Source organism: Lynx rufus, unplaced genomic scaffold (genome assembly GCF_022079265.1).
Source record: "Lynx rufus isolate CCGP_SWC_20201006 ecotype Redwood Valley unplaced genomic scaffold, mLynRuf1.p SCAF_24, whole genome shotgun sequence".
NCBI classification, from domain to species: domain Eukaryota; kingdom Metazoa; phylum Chordata; class Mammalia; order Carnivora; family Felidae; genus Lynx; species Lynx rufus.
The window spans coordinates 3688627-3701004 of NW_025814839.1; the positions used below are offsets into that span (position 1 = coordinate 3688627).

A 12378-nucleotide genomic window follows, 5' to 3' on the forward strand; every position below is an offset into this window, starting at 1 on the left:
ACCTGACTGCCCCCAAAGCCAGTTGTGCTTCTCTGTGTCGTCAGAGATTAATAGTTGACCTCTATGTCCTAACCTACTCAAGTGGCCTGGATCTTGGAGGAGCGTTGGGCAGCAGCTGGCAATTCTGGAAGTATCAGACCTGGAAATATTGATCCCAGTCTGCCTGTTAGAATCACCCAGGAGTTCTGTTGCCACCTTGCTGATGGAGGAGGGGGCCATGGAAAGATGGAGAAGAGGCAGGCCTACCCAGGAATCGGGCTACATGAGCACAGAGGGTTCAGGTCTTCTAGCTGTGAAATCTTCCTCACACAAGTCATAAGTATGTTCGGTTCTTCAAAGCAAGAAGAAGAAGTAGGCTGCAGCTAGAACCTGCCCATGGAGCGATTAGGGAAGGAATCTTAGGTTTGAGAGCTGAGGGAGGGTGCTCCAGGAGAAGAGGCAGCAATCTCAGATCCGAGTGTCTCCCATGTTGCGGCTTCAGAAGGCCAAGTCAAGTCCTTGGTTTGACTCCTGGAGCTAAGAAGGCATAGGTAATGCTGAGCATCCTTTGTTTCCCTCTAAGAACAGATAGTGGCTTCTTATTTAAACTGATTTTCTGCCTAGAAAGAGGACACCAGAAGCTTCACCTCTGACTCTCCATTCTGTGGGAAGCAGAGATGAAATGGCCCTAGATCTTCCCAGCCCTACATGCTTTCTCTCTGGTCAGCACAAATCCTCCATCTCATCCTCCTCCCCCGGGGCCACATGGGAGCCCCCCGGGTGATGAGGGAAATCCAGGCCAGGTTTTAAGCCTCGGAATTCGGCTTACATAATTTCAATACTGCATAATTATGCAATTATGTAATTAGAAGGAATAAGTTTCCATTCCTATTATAGTCGCGCCTCTGAAAATTCTCATTTTTGGAACTAGTCTCTCCTGATGGGGAGAGTCATGCCAAGGCTTTATTTAAGAACATCATCTGGCTGGTGCCCAACTCACCTCCTGCTGGTGCCTATGCTCAGCTTCCCCCCCTAAGGGTGAAGCATACAGGACAAGGAGCTTCTAGAAATGGTCAGCATTGGCCCAAAGTTGGCCCTCAGATTTGAATCCCTTAAACTCTCTCAAGTGTGCCGACAGCTGGTTTGGGTTGTCTGTTGACCTGCATTCAGATGATAGCTGAGCCACTTGCGCACTGTGAGACTTGAGCAAGCCAGCCCCTCTCAGCGCCTTGGTCTCCCCTTCTGGAAATTCAGGGGACTGGAGAGATGGTTTCTGAGGCCCCTTCCAGCACTAGTGTTTCCTGAACCTGGACCAGAGGTTTCCTACTGGTGTGTTTTATTTGGTCTGTAAACTCAAGTTTTACAGTAAGTTTACCAACGTTTAACACCTCAGAAGATTTCACCCAAAACCTCAAATTTCCAGTACCTTTTGAGATTCTCTGGTAGATCTGGTCACACAGATCATGCCCACATGGCAGTCACCAGCTGGAGCTGAACAACTGCCACCCCCATCACACAGTGCTTGAGTTCTCCCAAGATTTGCCACGGGACCTCCCAGCCTGCCTCCCTCATGTCCACTTCCCCCTGGCCTCTGTGGACATTTGAGTTCACAACGTGGGACCTAGGTTTTTGTGCATTTCCTTTTCCATGGCTCAGCCCATGCACCCCATAGTTCCTTGTGATCAAATCCGCTAGATAGATTCACATGAACTCCTGTGTGCTTCCTGAAGATCCCCAGCATGCCATCACTATATCACTGGCTCTGAGGAGCCCTGGGAAACACCCGATCAGTGAGGAGGGGTGCCCAGGACCCAGAAGAGAGATAATTTCCAGGGACAGTAGCACAACCTTATTTCGTAATTAAGGGATTTATTCTTCACCTAAACTTAAGTATCTTTTGCCCATGTCTTCCTTTCCACTTCTCCCCACTGCCCCTCTCTCCCCCACGCTCTTGAGCCCTTCACATCTCCTCCTTCCATGGGAGTTTCTTGTGGGCCATGGCTGACAGCAGTCATGGAATCACCAGTGGGTCACAGAGGAAACTGAAGCATTTAGGGTTGGAATCTTGCAACACTAGGTTCTAAAAGGCCTCCCTCTTGTGTGCTGGGGAGAACTCACAGGAGCCAAGCAGGGAAGCCCTTGGGGCTAGGAACCTCAAGGTCGTTTGTGAAAGACAGGAAATTGGGGTCCAGAAGTAGGATGCTCCCTTCTGAAGATAGCCCACTGCCATAAAGTTTATTAAACATTCACAGAGCCCTTCCTCTGATCTGGGAACCATGGAGGTGCCCCTGCCAAGTTCCCAAAAGCTGCACATTCTGGTGAGGAAGGAGAGACAAGTACAGAAGTTATGTTGCTAAAATGCAAAGTGAAGTGTTTGCCGGAGAGGGGCAGTTGGGTGAGGGGAAGCAGAGATGGCCACCTGGAAGAGACAGCCCTGAGCAAATGCTTCAAGGACAGAGGTTTTTATGAAGAGACTTCAGTGACATGGTGCTGGGTGTGGAGAGTTGAGGCCACCTCTCCATCCCCCCCGCCAATCCCCCACTCCAAAGAGTGTCACATGATGCACCACCAATCCCCATGAGTACTTTGCATAAAAGAGTATTCCACGATCAGATCTATTTGGGAAATGCTATTTCCTTCCCCCTCTTCCAGAAATGCACAAGGTGCATTATACTAAAGGTTCCAAAAAGTCTTGCAGGGAAGAAACTTGATGTTGGACTTTCTTTCCCAGTCTGATTTGGCTTGGCATCATGTGTGTGTGTATGTGTGAGTGTATCTGTGTGTAGGTGTATATATGAGAAACCCTTATGAAATCCCACAGATGCGCATCCCACGGGACACATTTGGGAAATGCTGACCTAGGGGACAACAGTGCACTGCAAGCAGGGGCCATGGGGGTATCCCACCTGGCACTGTAGTGAACTCTTCGCTGATCTCTTTTTCAGGAAATCAGAGAGATGGTGGCTCCTGTATTAAAAAGCTTCCAAGCTGAGGTAAGACCCAAGGCCAATGGCATGTCACAAAAACATTCCCTGGTTCCCTCTCCTGTCCCACCTGGAATTGCCAGAGGAGGCCAGCAGCCTCTGGAAGCTTGGGAGAAACCTGCCTACCCCCATTGCAAACTCTGCCCCATTCTCTCTGGATCAGCCAATGGTGACATAGTAAGAATGGGTTCTCCATTCTGTTTGATGGGATTCCAGTGTCTGATCCCAAGAAATCTCCCTCTTCCTAGACTTTGTCCAGCCTTACACCAGCTCTGCTATACATAGTATCTGTGACCTTGAATGAACCACCTCACCTTCCAGGCTTGGTTTCCCATTTTTTAAATCAAGAGGTTTGTCTTCAGTGACCTTTGCTGTCCCCGGGCATTCTGCTCTGCATTGATTCTCTAAGGCAGTCTTACAGATAAGTCCAAACAGTTACCAGCCCACCCTGAAATCCTCTCTACTGACCCACCATCTGAGTATAAAATCAACACTGTTCATGTTCTTTCCTGACAACCCATCGGACCCTGTTCCTTTGGCAGCAGCTGAGCTGTCTTCAGCCAGTTGTTTCTCTTGCCTTCCTGGAGCCCTGTGATGAGGCCAAACCTCCTCCATTTCTCGTCTTGACTTGACTTTGTGACCAGGATTCTGAGAACGTCCACTTGTCCTGCGGGCAAGGGAGGCGGGCTAGGAAGAGAATGGAATTACACTGAGGCAGGGTAGTGGAAGGGGAAGCTGTTTGTCAAATGTTCCATCTTTAGGGGGCTCTTCTCAGTCTCCCCTGGATTTAGGCAGGACCTTGGAAGGGCTGGCCCGTCTCAGACCTCTCCGATGGTGATGCATTTTAAGTCTGTCATCCGCCAAGCGCCACATTACTTTAAATCTGTCTCTTTGGAACCGCGTAAGCGCATAAGGCAATATTAAAGTAAACAATAACTGGATTTACACAAATGTCGCTGATTTCCATATTTTTCATCCCCTCATTTTATTACTGAGTTGACTGATGTGCTTATTTATTTATAGGGCCATCCAGTATTGATTCATTTGGTTGTGAGGTGCCTGAGCTGAAGGGGGAAAAACAAACCAGAAAGAAGACCAATAATGTTGGGAATTTGTTGTCATGGCTTTGTGTTTTTTTAAAAAAAGAGGTTCCCATCTGCCAAGCCCTGGTCCCATGAGGGATGCTCAGCACACAAGACCTCTCAGGCAGCTGATTTCTCTGCCCAGCCTGAAGACAGGCACTGAGCAGCGCTTTTTCAGCTGTTCCCTTGCTTGGGCTATGGGCGGAGCTTCTCTTAGCCACTTAGAGCCTCAGTTTCCCTATCTGTTCATGGGAATAAAGACACTCCAGACATTTTTGTGTTGTTTTATGGACTAACTGAGATATATTGCAGGGAAGGGTTTTAATGTAATGCCTGGCACATTGAAAGCTACTGGGCGATAAAGAGCAGACTGTGGAGCCAACCTGGGTTTGAACCCTACCTCTGCCAGTTCCTCACTGTTTGACCTTATGCAGGTTACTTAACCTCTCGGTGCTTTTGTTTCCTTATCTGTAAAACTGGGTAATAATTGTACCTCCTTCATAGGGTTGTGATTGAGGAAGAGCAAAGTTAATGCCCATGGAGTGCTTAGAACATTGCCTTATGTTGGTAGTCCTGGTTATTTTATAATTCCTGTTATCAGTCACCTCCAGTACAGGTTTATTTGGCCTCTGCTATGCATGGGCTGGAATCTGCCTCTTTCCTAAGTGGGTGTTCAAGGCTTTTTTCCAGAAGAAGGGGGCTTTCTGTCCCTGTAGGAAGCAGGTGTGACTTACATCATTTTTTCCATAGGAGAAAGAGTTCAGTGTTTCGTTTGGGTGATGATCCAGAAAACAATCAGTGCAGTATGGCAGAAAGCATGTACAAATCAGACTGAGGCAGGCCTAGCTTCAGTCTCAGCACTGCTGCTTACCTAGCTGTGTGGCTAGGGAGAGGTTCCTTAACCTCTCTGAGCTGCAGCTTTCCTCCTCTGGCAAATGGAAGTTAATAGTAAAGATTCAAAGAACTAAAGGTGGAGGCAGTTGACACAGCGCCTGGTACACTGTTGGTACCCAGTAACTTACAGAGGGAGAGAAGGTTTTAGTTGGTCCAAAAGGGAAGACAAAGCTGAATTCTCATTTCCAAATTCATGTGGCATGTTGAATTCACACTGTTTTAATAGCTGAGGATCTCCAGATAACTTCGTTAATTTTCTTAAGAGGGCTTTCCATCGTCCCTTTAATGTACCAAAAAGACTACATTTATCTGGAGTTTTATTCTTGAAACCCCTGCTTTCCTCATGATCTATTGACTAATCCATTGCAGCCGCCATGTCCCTCCCTACGCCTCCGGGGAGAAACGCCGCCAAAGAAAGGTGTTAATAAAAAGCATCTTCGTCTTCGTCCAGAACAAACTGCTCATGCACAAGCCGTTCATAATCCAAATTTGATTTTCATTTTAATTTTTTTAATGAGGGTTCATCCTTTATGCCACTTCCCTCTCCCGATCCACCAGGCTCCAGGCTCAGAACGGAGAATTCCCAAGAGGGCATTAATCACCTCCCAGGAATATTCCCTGAGGCAAACACCATCTCAAGTCACATAAAGTAGCCCATAAAACGCCGGGGCTGAATATTCCTTCTTTCCCAGTATGGGCCTCTTGTTGAAATATAACATGTTCAAGTTCATTCTTTAATTTCATTTCACCAGCCCTGGTATATACTGAATCTGGGCATCCTTTTTATCTTTTTATTCTGTATATGTGTGGGCTTTTTTTTTTCTTTTTTCTTTTTTCTTTTTCTTTTTCTTTTGTGTGTGTGTGTGTGTGTTGTGTGTGTGTGCATGCGTATGCGTGTGCTGGTGGGAGGGGTGCAGAGAGGAAGTGAATTTGCCCTGCTGTGAATCAAGGAAGCTTTTTCTCTCTGCCTTGATTGCTTAAAGGACAGTCTTGATTCCCCCTGCTCAGGGAAACAAAGACAGCCAGAGAAGGTGGCTTAATGGAGACAGCTTGAAATGGCCAAAGTTTGAATATCCTTGCGCTCAGAGAAAAGAGCAAGACGAAAGCCCCGCTAATTACAAAAGTTGCTTTATGAAAGATAATTCAAAGCAATAATTTAGCAAACATAATCAAGTCGCACAGATGGGGTTGTTGATGGATGGATTGCAACATGCAATTAGCAGCTCTCGCAGTTACATATCATTAACCCTCCGAGCACAAAAATTATTTTCTCATTATTAGTTGAAAAGGTAAAATTAAGCTGACTAGACAGTAAAGGAACAAACTACAATTAATTACCTTCATTTATTACAGTCATTATTTTAAACTTATTTTTACTTGGAGAGAGAGATGAAAACATCTAAATTAAAAGTTTTGTTATGCTAAACCAGAGGTGAAACTTTTCTAAGGAGTGTGTGTACTGGCCCAGCCAGGAAGATGGCAGGGCCACTGTGAGATTTTTTTCTCTCTGCTTCCTTCTTCTTCCACCAGGAAGGACATGTAGCCTGAATGATGGAAAACCCTTTGGTTGAGTTGGAACAGACACATTAACCTGGGCCTGATGGAAACACTTCAGTTTGGGAACCACGGGGGCTGATGCAGAGCCTCTTATCTCCAGGGGAGACAGGAGAGCATGGCCATCAGACGTCCAGGGTCTGAGTTCCACCTGAACACTGACAAACTTATGTGACTTTGGCCAAGTGACTTCATGTCTCCGAGCCACTGTTTCCTCCACTGTGACAGCTCATAGGATTGCATGAGGTTCAGTGAAATCCTCTGTCAGGTGGCTGGCGAGTCTGATTCTCATTGTGGTGGGTGTGTTTGGTGGCATAGGGCCAAGATATCCTCTCTCTGTTCTGTCAAGGTCTGAGGGAGCTTGTGTGGCATGACCCCCTTCTAGGAGCTTAGAAACGAGACCAAGGTGCCACTTGTGAGAGACATATTCATCATCTGTTGAGTCCATGCAATCATGTGTTCACTCAACAAACCTTTACTGAAGCCCTACTGCATTCCAGGTGGTATTCTAGATGCTGGGCCTAGTGAGGGTCACGACCTCGCAGTTAACTAGACACCTGTTGATGTGGGGGAGGGCAAGTATTTGTGCAAGCCCCAGAAGGGCCTCCTTTCTGCTTGGAGCCTTGCAGGTCCACTTAACAGATACTTGTGAAGCACCTACTATGTGCCGGGCTCCAAGTGAAAGCTGTGGAAGGCCCAAAGATGGTGAGACACCATCTATGCCCTCAAGGAATGTCACTAGGAGTTCGGTCCCTATGATTGAAATAATGTCCAGGAGTCATGTCAAGAGCTCACGGGAGGCCTCTTAGTTTCCTCTTAGAACTTCTGCTTCTTTTCTGAGCTTCACGTTCACACTCATCCCCTGCGTAACTACAATGTGTCTGGCATTACCCCCTCAAGAAGTGGAGCCTGTGTCTTCCATTCTTTGAGTCTGGGCCTGTGTCCACTTCAGTCACTAGAATGTGGTGGAGGTGACCCTCTTCCAGTACCAGCTGGAGGTCTCCGCTGGACTGGTGATTCTGCCTCCTGCTGCTTGCAGCCCAACCTTCGTGTAAGAAGTGTGACTTGCCCAAGACCACTCTGCTGTGAGAAGCCCACCCTGTACAGAGGGGGCCTGGGGGATGACGCTCCACGTGGATGAGAGGGGCTAGGAGCACTAAGGTACCAGGCGTGAGTCAGGGAGCCACGCTGGCCATCCAGCCCAGTGGAGCCATCAGGCCGGTGCGGCTGAGCTGCCATCTGGCTGTGAACTGCCTGAGAAATGACAAGACAACTGCCCAGCTGAGCCCCGTCAGCCCACAGAGCCATGAGAGACAATAAGAAGTCATTGTTTTGAGCCACACCATTTTGGAGCAGCTGGTTACACAGCAACAGATCACCAGAACAGCCAGGATCTACAGACTGCCAGTTCTTTCCCTCTTTCCCCTGATCCTCAGCTCCCTTCTCCCTCTCTCCTCTCCCCTCCTTCTCTCTTCACCTTCTCCCTTTTCTCCTCCACCTCAGCTCCCTTCTCTCAGCCTTTTGTCAGATTTCCGCCCTCTCCAGACATCTTCCCCCAGCACCAAGTTCTTAGGCCTTCATCCCTTCCGAGCGCGGCCATCTCCCCTCACTCCAGAGGGAGAGTTCTGGGTGCTCCTGGAGCAGAAGCCAGGGCACACAGAAGGCACACCACCTGCTCAGCTTTGGGCCTGGCATTGCCCTGCAGATGCCCAGGGGGGAGTGTCAACAGTTTGGATGATTTTGTCTCTTCTCCTTGTGTTTCTTCTGATGGGATTGGGGCACAACTCTGAGACAAACCCCAATGGCTAAAGGTCAGAGCAGATGGAAGGTCTGTTTGCAGAGGAGCAGAAAGGTAGTGGTGAAACAGGGATTTGCAAGGAAGCAAAAGGTGGAGTCTCACTGCCTCCCCTGTAGGCCATTTAGGTGGCAAAGCAAAGCCCGGCGCCCCCCAGCTTGACAGCTCCACCTCGGTGAGTGTTTGTTGGCTGAGTTGATGACTCAACCAGTCAGCCAAACAACCAACAAATGGATATGTTTAACTCTAGTCCAGTTAGATGTCCTCCACTGTGCCATCTGTCAAATGGGATGGGGACGCTTTTCCCCCTGGTTCACATGGGTTTCAGGGGTGCCACCATGGTTGGAGATGTAAGATTTCATAACCTGCTGTAGTTTGAAGCCTTACAGACCCTTCCCTGCAGACTTCACCCAGCCAAAGGTGCCCAACACTCTCTACCCTGAGTGCCTCTCACTTTCATGATGGGCAGAGAGCTGGGAATTCTCTTCTTTTGACCACATCCACCTACCAGGATCTTGTGATTGATCAGACCCAGGCCAGGATGCCCACAGTGCCCCTTCCTGATCTGGGTATCACTAAGCCTCATTGCCCACTGTTGTCAGTAAGCAGCCAGGCTTGGCACCGAAGGTGGGCCTTGCCTTTGTTAGAGAAGCCTCCCGAGGTGACTTTTATTGCATGCTACTATATACTGCATACTTTCTAATGGTTATATCATGTGTTTTTCATAAGATTTCTAATCAGGGAGAGGTTCTGTGATTAGTCCCTTTTACAGATGAGGAAACTGAGGCACAGAGAGGAGAGGACCAGCATTTCATCTAGAGCCCAAGTCTGTACCTGAGGCAGGGAAAGAAGCTAGGGGGCATGGATTCAGGCCCAGGAAGGTGGTGTGGGATCAGAAAAGTCCTTAGGGCAGAAACCCAAGGCCAGTGGGCCCCAGCATTATCTGGCCCCTGCCTGCCGCTCACCTCGAGCAGCAGGCAGCCTAACTTGTTCCTAGCTCAGAGTGTTTGTACTTGCTATTCCCTCTGCCTGGAATGCTCTCCCTGGACCATCTTTTTGCCCGATTCACTCCTTTCAAGTGTCAGATCCTCGGGGAATAAGGAAGCCCTCCCTGACCAACCCTGCACCCTGGTCAGTCTTGGACACCGCTCCTCCCACCCCTGCCACCTTTCACAGCACAGCCCTTGTACTTGTCCACCATGACACTTAGCGTAAGTCATCTTTACAGGCGCCAGATCATTCAAGGCCTTGGGGCTACTTCAAGGGCTTTGGCTGTGACTCTGAATTAGGTGAGAGCCATAGGAGACTTTATAGTAGAGGGGGGACCAGGTCTGACTCAGGTTTCAGTAGGATCCCTCCAACTGCTAATCAGATGGCATGGAGGCACGGTGACTGAGAGGAGGGGGCTGTACCCCTCTTACACCACCTCCATCCAGTGCCCAGAGCCTGAGGTCATCATTGGCTTTGACATTGTCTGTTCCAGCCCTGAACACTGGGGATCATTTTTCCCTCCCAGGCAGTCATGGGCAAGGAAGGGAGTCCTAACCCAGGACAAGATTCTGAACAGGTCAATCTGTGTTCCTGCAGACAAGCTGCCTGAGAAAGACATGGAGGGGGACCTCACAGTTCAGATCACCTGAGACAGACATGTGTCTTCCTACCTAGGCCACAACCCCCCAGCCCTGCGTGCCATGTCCTAATTTGGTCCCTGTGCTCCCCTTTGTTTTGCACGTGCCTACAGGACTCCTGCCATTCCCTTTGAGCTGAAGTTTAATTTCAGGGCCTTTTTTTTTTCTTTTTGCCTTTTTACATTATTTGCTCGTCCAGCTATTTTTGATGTCTTAACTCTCTTGCTCCCCAAACTGCCCTTTCTCAGTGGCTCCCAGCACTGTCATGACCATCCTTTGTAAGTGAGGCCTCCTTAGGGCGACAACTGACATTAGACACATGTAGTCCTGACCAGCCAGTAAGACCAGGAAGAAATTGCCTTGCTGACCAGAAGGACCCACGGGAAAGACAAGCACTGGGGGCAAGCATAGGTTCTAGAGCCAGGTTGGCGCTGGCTTGCATCCTAGCTCTCTGCTTCCTGGCTGTGTGACCCTGGGCAAGTCACTAAATCTCTCTGGGCCTTGGTTTTCTTGTTTTCTAAGTGGAGATAATAATAGTACCCACCTCATAGGGTGCATGTGAGGATTAATTGAGTCAATACATGAAAAACCCCAGGAGCAAAGCCCAGCATATGTAGTGAGTGCTCCTTGAACTTAAGTTGGCATTTCAAGTGGACGAGTTGAGACTTGTCTCATCACATTTATTCTTCCCACAAGCCTCATGAGTAGGCTTCTGGTCTCACCCATTTCTCGGGTGAGGTAACTGAGACTCAGCAGCCAGCATGTGGTGGTGAATAGCTCAGTCTGGATTTTTAGCCAGGAAAGTTTTTTGAGCCTTTAGTAAAGCCTCTCACATTTCACTGCCTCTCAGCGACACAGAGAGGTGCTGCTGGTATCGTCCCCTCTTACAGGTGAGAAATTGGGGCTCAGAGAGGTTGGCCGCTGGTCTAAGCTCACACAGCTCTTCACCAACAGAGCAGAGTCTGGAAGATGGAAACATCAGTTTGGAGGGCTAAACAGAGGCATGGCGGTACAGGAAACACCGAGGATGTGGACTCTAGATTGAAGGCCAGAATTGGACACTTGCAGGTGGTTAGGGCTGGGGAGGACCTCATCACTCAGCCGGATGCATGCCTTTCAGATGTGACTTTGCTGAGCTTTTTCAGACAGAATCCACCAGGGAAGCCCAGCCCATAAAGGGAGCTGGGATTCAAACCCAGGTCTGCACACTCAGCCCAGAACTTGGCATATAGAAGTGGCTCTGTAAACAGGGTGTCGCTCGCAAGATGCAATGAGAGGGACTTCTGTCCCTCCCACTGCCCCCAGCTTGCACATGTACACACACTCTCCCTACTCCCTCCTCTTTGATGACTTAATAACTTTGATGGCACAAGTCTCCTTGGCTTCCATAATGAGTCTTGCCCCTTTGGTTTTACCCTGACCAGCTTGGGGTAAAACTTAGAATGAGCTGAACATCCTTCTGAATTTAATATTAAGAACCCACCAAAGCATCATTGAGCCTGTCACGCTGCATTACAACCAAATTAAGAACCAGCAGCGATCCTCTTTCATTCGGTATCATATGCCTTATAAAGTAAATTATTAATGCTTTTTTCCCCCCAGTTAAGCAGTTATTTGCAGTTGTTCCGGGTATTTCTCATTAGAAATAACATCATCTAAAGAACGATATTGATTGATTTTTTTTAATCTTGGAATCATGGACGTGAACCACATATTTATATGACATTCCCTTTAACTAGAATTCTCATGCTTTATTTTTATATTATTGATCTTTTTGACACGAATTGCTTTTTGGCCTTGTGTGAACGTTGTAAGCTTTCCGCCTGCAGAGGAATGGGTCGGCGTCTGGGCCAGGCTGGGAAGAGTGATCGCTCCAGCGGTGTGGCGGTAACATTCCCGCACATTTAACAACAATTAGTCTATGCTGACGCCATGGTAGGCTTTCGTGTATGAAAATTTACAAGCCTTTTAATGGACTGCATTATGGAAGGCCATGCGGGGCCAGTCGGCGGGGAGGTGAGGCCGCCAGGCGCGCATCCATCTCGTGGCGCTGTCAGCCAAGTGTCTGTTAGCGCTCATGTCTGCCTGGGGGTGGCAGGGAGCAAAGCAGAAGCTACCACAGCCGCTAGCCCACAACACCAGCAGTCACTCCTGCATCCATTTGTTGAGCACCTACTATGTGCCAGGCATGGATGGTGCAAGATGCCGGCGCTGAGGTGGTGAGCATTCTTATTCACTCATGTTCAGAATACAGTTGAGCACCTGCTGTCTGCCAGGAACAGTGCTAAGCACGCACAGTGAGAGGGTGAACACAAATTACTTATTCATCAGGCGCCCTCGGTGGAGTGGAAATGACATAAGCCTAGATTTGCACCTGGGTTCAAATCCCAGCTCTGTCCTTTGGCGCGGTTTTTAGTTTCCCTGACTGTAAAACAGGGATGGTAACAGTCCCCACCCCCAGG

General features: G+C 48.6%; 1 protein-coding gene across 1 annotated transcript in view; it reads left to right on the forward strand.

The window, feature by feature from the left end:
• The window catches only part of CUX2 (cut like homeobox 2), a 263190-nt gene that overhangs the window by 159905 nt on the left and 90907 nt on the right, over positions 1 to 12378 (forward strand). Inside the window, 1 exon segment of the mRNA XM_047088255.1 lies at positions 2925 to 2972. Within this exon segment, the coding sequence (XP_046944211.1) occupies positions 2925 to 2972 (48 nt within the window).